The sequence below is a fragment of the Ascaphus truei genome, chromosome 11, assembly GCF_040206685.1.
Source record: "Ascaphus truei isolate aAscTru1 chromosome 11, aAscTru1.hap1, whole genome shotgun sequence".
Classification (NCBI taxonomy): domain Eukaryota; kingdom Metazoa; phylum Chordata; class Amphibia; order Anura; family Ascaphidae; genus Ascaphus; species Ascaphus truei.
In genome coordinates this window covers 53,521,705-53,530,162 of record NC_134493.1, presented here as the reverse complement: position 1 = coordinate 53,530,162, position 8,458 = coordinate 53,521,705, and the positions used below count along the sequence as shown (strand labels likewise).

General features: G+C 49.0%; 1 protein-coding gene across 1 annotated transcript; it reads right to left on the bottom strand.

Annotated features, from left to right (window-relative positions):
• Window positions 1-2,909: 2,909 nt before the first annotated feature.
• LOC142463506 (adenylate cyclase type 9-like) lies at window positions 2,910-5,724 on the bottom strand. Its single transcript, XM_075566353.1, has one exon. The coding sequence runs from the start codon at window positions 4,763-4,765 to the stop codon at window positions 3,068-3,070; it is 1,698 nt and encodes a 565-aa protein (XP_075422468.1). The 5' UTR covers window positions 4,766-5,724; the 3' UTR covers window positions 2,910-3,067.
• Window positions 5,725-8,458: the final 2,734 nt, after the last annotated feature.

Below are 8,458 nucleotides of genomic sequence, written 5' to 3'. Positions count from 1 at the left end.
ACTGTTACGCACTGTTACGCACTGTTACTCACTGTTACTCACTGTTACTCACTGTTACTCACTGTTACGCACTGTTACGCACTGTTACGCACTGTTACTCACTGTTACTCACTGTTACGCACTGTTACTCACTGTTACTTGGAGCTCACTTTTTTTCCATTTCCACTTCAGATTTCTATAAACAGAGCAGACTTTGGCATTTTGTTCTGGTGAGAGGAGCGTCGCAAACATACCGCCGCACCGCGGGGCGGACTAAAGCAGCAATCCGCTCTGCACCCCATTTTTATTGCAGGTTTTTCATGTAACTGACCCCCTCTCGCCCTTTCCAACGCGGCTTGGGCTCAAGAGATAGAAGCATTTGAAATGCCAGGCGCCCGGGAGGTTAAAATGGCGCTCTCTCCAAAGCCCAGTGTGGTCTAATGCAGGGGTGCGCAAACTACTTGAGCTGCGCCCCCCCTTCCCGGGAGCCGCAGCGTTCGCGCCCCCACTCTCCCAATGGCACGGCGTCAAATGACGTCGTGGGTAATGTGACGTCACGTGACCCCACCGCGTCATTTGACGCACGTTGCCATGGCGACGCATCGCCGAAGACCCGACTGGCAGCAGGTAAGGGAGTCACAGAGGCCTCACGCCTCCCCCGGCATTTCATTTAAATGCCGTGGGGAAGAGCGCGGGACCTCTGTTACCGCCGCGCCCCCCTAGAAATTCTCCCGCCCCCCCCCATTTTGCGCACCGCTGGTCTAATGGTTACCGTGGTAACCTCAGACACTAGAGATGGAGAAAATCATGTTGTTTAACACTAAAAAAAACACCACAAAATAAGCAGCTTCTCAGGGGGGGCAAATACTCACATTATATGATTTAAAACTATACAGGATTCTGGGGGGGGGGGTATAGACAATTATATATATCTATTTTAACATTAACCAACATCTGTTGAAAAACTGACTTAAAAGCCTTTCTTTCTTTTTTTTTGCAGGGCCTACTAAAGATGGCCGCCGTTATGAGTCCCTAAAGACCGCTTCCTAATGCTTGAGCATTATTTGCAAGTATATATGTGTGTCTATCTTTATTTATATGGCGCCATTAATGTACGCAGCGCGTCACAGCAGGAATACACGTGACATAATCATATAAATACCAAATATTACAAATAACACATAAAGGGAAGAAGCACTTCAGACATAAAAGTAACATTTAGGAAAAGGAGTCCCTGCTGCGCAGAGCTTACAATCTAATTGGCAGTCTTAAATATGGCTGCTGGAATTGCACTGGTGAGACATTTGTACTTCAATTAGATGTGGCCTTATGATATTCCTGATCAGCCGGGATAATTAGGCCTGAATAACTAGGGTGGGCTTATAATAAAGTTATACCGCAGACATTAATTCCATACCCTTGTGGGGGGGAGGGGGGTGAGGTGTTAACCAAGATGAGAAGCAGGGGGTCCCCCACCGCTGAATTGCGTTAATTTCAGTCCTGGGGGGTTAATTTCACCCCTCCCCCCTAATCCTAAGATATTTACCGTTAAAATTAGCACATTTCTGTCTCATCCGGGGAAACAAAATGGCCGCTTAAACCTCTCCCGTCACGTTGCGGCTTCCTATTGGTCTGCGTGATGCAGAAGGGTTTAGATACCAGAGCGGCTACATTTACCGGTACGTATCTCGGGAACCGAATGGGCACCGAAGCTAAAATTAACGCGGTCCAGCTCGGGGCGGAACCCCTGCTTCCCGGGAATTACAAAAAAAGAAAGAAAGAGCGGGCTGGTTTAAGTACGGGGAAAATACTACATTTTTGCAACGTTACATGGCATACATTTTCAATGGCAGCCATTTTTAATGAGGCCAAAGATTATTATTACCCACTGTTTTTGTACCCAGCAGCAGTAAGGTAAAGGTCTCATAACCTCACCTGGGGCGAGTGCATTTTACCCGCTGTCGAGTGTTACCGGCGGCGGGGGGTGTATGCGGTGTCTCCCGGCATTTTCCGGCATCTCTCTCAAAATTCAATGTCTCCTCCCCCCCCCCCCCCCCCTGCATCTCAGGCGAAAATGGGCGCGCGGCGTCAAATGACACCGCGTTGCCATGACAACGGGAGGCTACGTGCCGCCATGGACGTCACACGGCGTCCCGTTGTCGTGGCAACGCGGCAGCCATTTTCACACAGGAGATGCAGGGGGAGACACTGAAGTTTGAGAGAGAGATGCAGGAAAATGCCGGGAGACAACACATACACCCCGCTGCCGAGGGTAACACTCGACAGCGGGTTATATATATATATATATATATATTTTTTTTTTTATATATATATATTGGTTTGACCCTACAGGTTAAATGAGATATCTTCCACTTTCTCACAGAGAACACTTGTAACAATGTACAGTACTCTGCTTTGTTTCTGTGTTGGCAGTGGATTGAAATGAAACCCCTGAAGCGAAAAAGACATCTGTAATCACATCCAAATCTGTCACAATTCAGAATGTACATATCCCACTCAACGCCCGGTTATCCGGGGACAGGCTCAGACAGTCCTGGGTTTTCCGAAAAATACTAATTTGCAGGTTTTTCGTTTTTAATATAAAGTTACCGTAAAACATGTGAAACTTATGGAGACATTTGCAATAATGTGCTACAAACAGCGGTTAATAATATGTGTGTGAGTTATAAATATGAATAATTTATTATTATATATATTTTTTTAAAACCCCTAGACACGCATCTCTCTCTCTCTCTCTCACTCTCTCTCTCACACTCTTTTAATCTCTCTCTCTCTTACTCTCTCTCTTCCTCTTCCTCTCTCTCTCTCTTACGCTCTCTCTCTCTCTCTTTCTCTCTCTGATACTCATAAACGCATGTATTAAACCCCTCATTAAGTCCCATGTTCAGCATAGTAGGGTTGCTAGTTAGTAAAGCGTTAACTTCTGCACACTCAGATAGGAGTTGACACTTCACTAATGTCGTATTAATGAGTCTTCGTTAGGGAGGAAAATATTTTTAATTTAAGGCTTATCTCCCTGAATATGAGTTACTGGCCATTGGCCCTGAAGAGGTTTTAAAAGATGAATTTACCACCGGACGTCCTTACCTTTAAGCTGGTCGGCTGCCACTATCTGTCCCACGCGTTCCACCACCAGACTGTCCTCCATCAAGTAACGGTCGTCCAGGTACCTGGCAGTCTTCTCCGAGATGTGCACCTTGCCAGCCACCCCAAGCTGCTCCATCAGATTGGCCAAGTTGACGTCGTTCGACCACACGTCGAACTTGAACCTCCTCATGCCCAGGATGCCGCACAGCACAGTGCCCGTGTGCACCCCAACACGCATGTTGACCATCTCCTTCTTCTCATGGCAGAACTGGTCAATAGCCTCGATCATGCCAAGGCCCATCTCGATGCAGCAGTAGGCATGGTCCGCTCGGGGCTCAGGACAGCCCGCCACGCAGTAGTAGCAGTCGCCCAGGGTGCTAATCTTCTCACACCGCGTCTCCTCGCATAGCCGGTCGAAGCGTCCGAAAAGGTCATTGAGGAGCCCCACCAGGGCATGGGCGGACTTGTTTGCGCTCATTTTGGTGAACCCCACGATGTCGGCAAAGAGGATGCTCACCTGCTCGATCCTCTGCATCTTGAAGGGCCGGAAGACGATGGGCGTCTTCTGGATGGAGGACTTCTTCTTGCGACTCTTGGGGCTGGAGGTGGAGTGTCGCTTGACCGAGTTCTCGCTCTCGTCGTCGCCCTGCTTCATCAGGTCATCGGCGATGATCCTTGGCATGACGGAGTGGATCATCCTCTCTTTGAGGGCCTTCTCAACTTCTAGGTCCTTGCCGTGCATGATGGACTGCCCCACTTTTAGGAAGGTGCTGCGGGATCGGACCTCGGACATTATGAAGAGGTGCACGCCTATGGCATGGATGCAGACGTGCAGCAGTGCCTTGCTGAGCAGCTCCCAGTGTGCCAACCTGCCCACCATGGGGGCAAAGCACCCCTCGTCCCTAAAGTGGTACCCCAACGTCTCAAAGAGCACAGAGTAGACCACCCCGAGGCAGGAGCTGAGATACAGGGGCAAGTGCATCACTGTGTAGAGGAGCACCAGGACCTCCACACATATGGAGAAGCTGCCCACTTGAGAGAGGCAAGAGGACGAGGTGGTCATCGGCGGGGTGGTGAGGTTTGAGAGCTCGTTGGCGTCAATCCCCGGCCTCAGGACCTGAAGCTGTGAGGCCAGGGTCAGCGCGAACACCAACAGCATGACCAGCAGCGAGACCAAAGTGCAGTGTCGCGCGTAGGGCTTGGTGAAGGTGAAGATGAAGAAGCCCAGACACACCGCAAGGAAGCACAGGGTGGGCGCCAGGTAGACCACCAGCCTGGATCTCATGTGCACCCCGAAGAAGACGCTCCACAGCAACCCCGCCACCAGGATGTAGACCAGCGCATACCGGAACCGGCGCTGGGTCTGCGGGAAGCACCGCTCCATGCAGGCCTCCTCCAGGTTGTTGGAGTCGAACTTGGGGTTCCACCACCTGGACGTCGCCCGTTCGAACAGCTGGGGCAGCTTCTTCTTCTTCTTGCGCGCCGCCCCGGGGCCACCTGCCTTCTTGACCCCGGACTCCCCGGAGCTGCAGCTGGACGAGATGCTGTACTTGCAACGCCTGGAGGGCCCCGGGTGGTGGGGTTTGTTAATCCGAACGGTCACGCTGTTGCCGTCTCCGCCAGCGTCGCACCTTGCTTCGGTGTGATGCATCAGCTGCTGGTTCACAGGGGAAGCCATATTGACGAAATGGACTTGGCTGGGACTTTTTTTTTTTTTTTTTTTAAACAACTCACCCCCCTTCTCCCTCCCTTCTGCAATCTAACCTTCAGCTGCAGACAAACAGGAGGGATCTGACAGCTTCCAGCCTGCCTGGGGCTGCAGTCGCCAGCACCGCCATGCAAAACAGTCTCTGGCAGTCTCTCTGCCCTGGCAGTCTAATGCAGTCCAACAGAAAGCATGTGGATATGTCCTAACACAGCACAGACCATGCAGTGTGTATATATATATATATGTATGTATGATCAGAGGTATAAGGGAAGTCTGTACACCCCACAGCAGCTCACCTCCCCTCTCCCCTTCTTCTCCAGGGGGGGGAGAAAAATAAAATACCAAAAAAATATCCCCATCTCACCCAGGGGGCTCCATCTTCCTTGCAGAAAAATGATCCAGCATTCCTGGAAGAAGGAGGGCAGAGTCACTGCAGAATAGCCCGAGAGGAGAACTCCCCCTCCACCCCCCTTCTTTTTGGGGGTCCCCCCTCCTGCCAAGCTGTGTGTTCAGTGCAATCCGTTTGCAGATGTCCTGTTGAATTGTAGCATGTGGGGTGGTTGTTGGGGGGGTCTGTGAGCAGCAGCCCCCTTGTCGCTCTCTCCAGCAGGTGAGGGTGATTCTCTGTCTGCAGTTGTGGGGGGTACACGGAGGGGGTGCTGAGCCTCTGCCTCCACAGCCATGAGGGGCCTCTCTCTCTCTCTGTCTCCTGTCTGTTTTTCCTATGCTGGGATGAGCTGAGAGGGAGGAGGAGAGAGAGAGAGAGGGAGGGAGGGGAGAGAGGGATGGGAGAAGGGGGGAAGACAGAGAGACAGCTTCAGTAATTTGACCCTATTGCAGAAGAGGAGGAAGCAGGGCAGATAGGACACGGGTGGGGAAGAGAACCCTATTAATTGTGTGTGCTGTAGGATGTTACCCCGTTACAGGCATCAATGTCGGCATTGTCTTGTCACATTGTTGCCAGGCACAGGCTCAGATAATATGTCTGGTTTTCTGTAAGAGTTATTTGTTAAACCTATATTAAATATCATTATAAATATATATCCTGATAATCTGAAGCCAGCAAGTTCAGGCTCTCCCCCCCCCCCCCCCCCTCCCTTAAATGTAGAGCCATTTCTGAGCCTGTCCCTGATACTCTGCAGCCAGGAAATCACCCTACCATACATATACACCCAGGACTGTGTGAGCCTGTCCCTGATACTCTGCAGCCAGGAAATCACCCTACATTACATACTGTATACACCCAGGACTGTGTGAGCCTGTCCCTGATACTCTGCAGCCAGGAAATCACCCTACCATACATATACACCCAGGACTGTGTGAGCCTGTCCCTGATACTCTGCAGCCAGTAAATCACCCTACCATACATATACACCCAGGACTGTGTGAGCCTGTCCCTGATACTCTGCAGCCAGGAAATCACCCTACATTACATACTGTATACACCCAGGACTGTGTGAGCCTGTCCCTGATACTCTGCAGCCAGGAAATCACCCTACCATACATATACACCCAGGACTGTGTGAGCCTGTCCCTGATACTCTGCAGCCAGGAAATCACCCTACATTACATACTGTATACACCCAGGACTGTGTGAGCCTGTCCCTGATACTCTGCAGCCAGGAAATCACCCTACCATACATATACACCCAGGACTGTGTGAGCCTGTCCCTGATACTCTGCAGCCAGGAAATCACCCTACCATACATATACACCCAGGACTGTGTGAGCCTGTCCCTGATACTCTGCAGCCAGGAAATCACCCTACATTACATACTGTATACACCCAGGACTGTGTGAGCCTGTCCTTGATACTCTGCAGCCAGGAAATCACCCTACGTTACATACACACCCAGGACTGTGTGAGCCTGTCCCTGATACTCTGCAGTCAGGTCACCCTACATTACATACACACCCAGGACTGTGTGAGCCTGTCCCTGATACTCTGCAGTCAGGTCACCCTACATTACATATACACCCAGGACAGTGTGAGCCTGTCCCTGATACTCTGCAGTCAGGTCACCCTACATTACATATAAACCCAGGACTGTGTGAGCCTGTCCCTGATACTCTGCAGTAAGGGGGTCACATAAAATTAGATATAAACCCAGGACAGTGTGAGCCTGTCCCTGATACTCTGCAGCCAGGAAATCACCCTACATTAGATATAAACCCAGGACTGTCTGAGCCTGTCCCTGATACTCTGCATTCATGAGATCACCCAGTTTTGGCATATATATTTTAGGAAGTTGGTGCCTCCCCTTCAAAACTGGCTAGATGGAAAATATGTTATAAATAATTAATGTAAAAGGTGTACATATGCCAGAATATATGAGGATAATGTACAAATTCTTAAATATATGCAAAATAACTGCTTTGGAAATTACTTCTGTTCCCAGGACAAAAAAATGGTACTGGCCAGTAGTGAGCAGAATGTGTGTCACACAATTAGATCTGAAACACTGTGGTTTACAGGACCAGAAAGAAGCCTTACAGAATCTATTAGACCCGAGGATCCCTCTTGGGGTTCAGGATACCGTCTGGGTGACTTTCCCTGGGCGTCTTTATGTAAGAGCAAATGTAAATATATAAAAACATAGCGGATAGGAACTGCCCCCGAGGTTCCTGTGCTGGGATCTTGGGAGACGGTGGAGCACCTCCTCCTGGAGTGTCCCTACGCAGTGGAGATGTGGGAAGGCGTGGCCGCCTCATTACGGATGTCAGATTTAAAGGGTCCAAACTATTGTGAAATAATGCACGGTGTGTTTAGGGATCACTCGCAGGCATAGAGGGAGCACAGTGGTGTTAATTAATGCACTTGTGAAATATATAGGTTGTGGATCACCCGCAGTCTTCTCTCCACAGAGCAGGTTCTCGTGCCTGTAACCTGTGCAGGGGAACCGGTTATAGAGCAGATACAGCAAATAAAGCGGGGGGGGGGGGAGGGGGGAGAGACAGGTGGGGTATAAAATCCTGGTGGGGAGAAAGATGGGCGGGTGTCAGATATAAGTGTGTAAACATTTTCTGTATACAGTGTAAATAAGATGTAAAATGGTATATTTTAATTTAAGTTTGTTGCTTTTGAATTGATATGTTTGTAAAAAATTTTTTTTATATATATATATATAATAAAAAATACCCTTGTATACAATCGCAGTAAAAAAACCGCCAACATTTTCCAAATGCCTCCTATATTATCCATAGTAAGTAATACGGTGATTCTTTCTATAAAAGTGAGAAGGTGAATGTATGTCTTTTTAAAAATATATTTGTTACCATCCCCATTTAAAGACACCCGCAGGTATAGAGCAGAGTGTTTGTACGGATAAGGGTGCCAGCCAGAATAAGCTTAAAAAACTGAGAAATGTATTTATATCACAACTTCAATTAATACAAATGTAAATATAGACATGTGACATAGAAATGTATCTCTGTCCCAGTTAGTATGCAAGCTGCACTTCTCATCTTTCATCATCACTACACCCTACCCTCATTCTCAGGTGGAAATGGGTGTGCTTGTGTCTAGTACATGCACAACACCCTCATACTGTATACAGTATAGGGATTTTCTTGTTGAGCCTTAAAAAAGGGTTCAGAGAAACTCAGTAACCCTGATTTGCCCTATAAAACGGAGAGAGGGAGGGAGGAGGGGAAGAGAGGGGG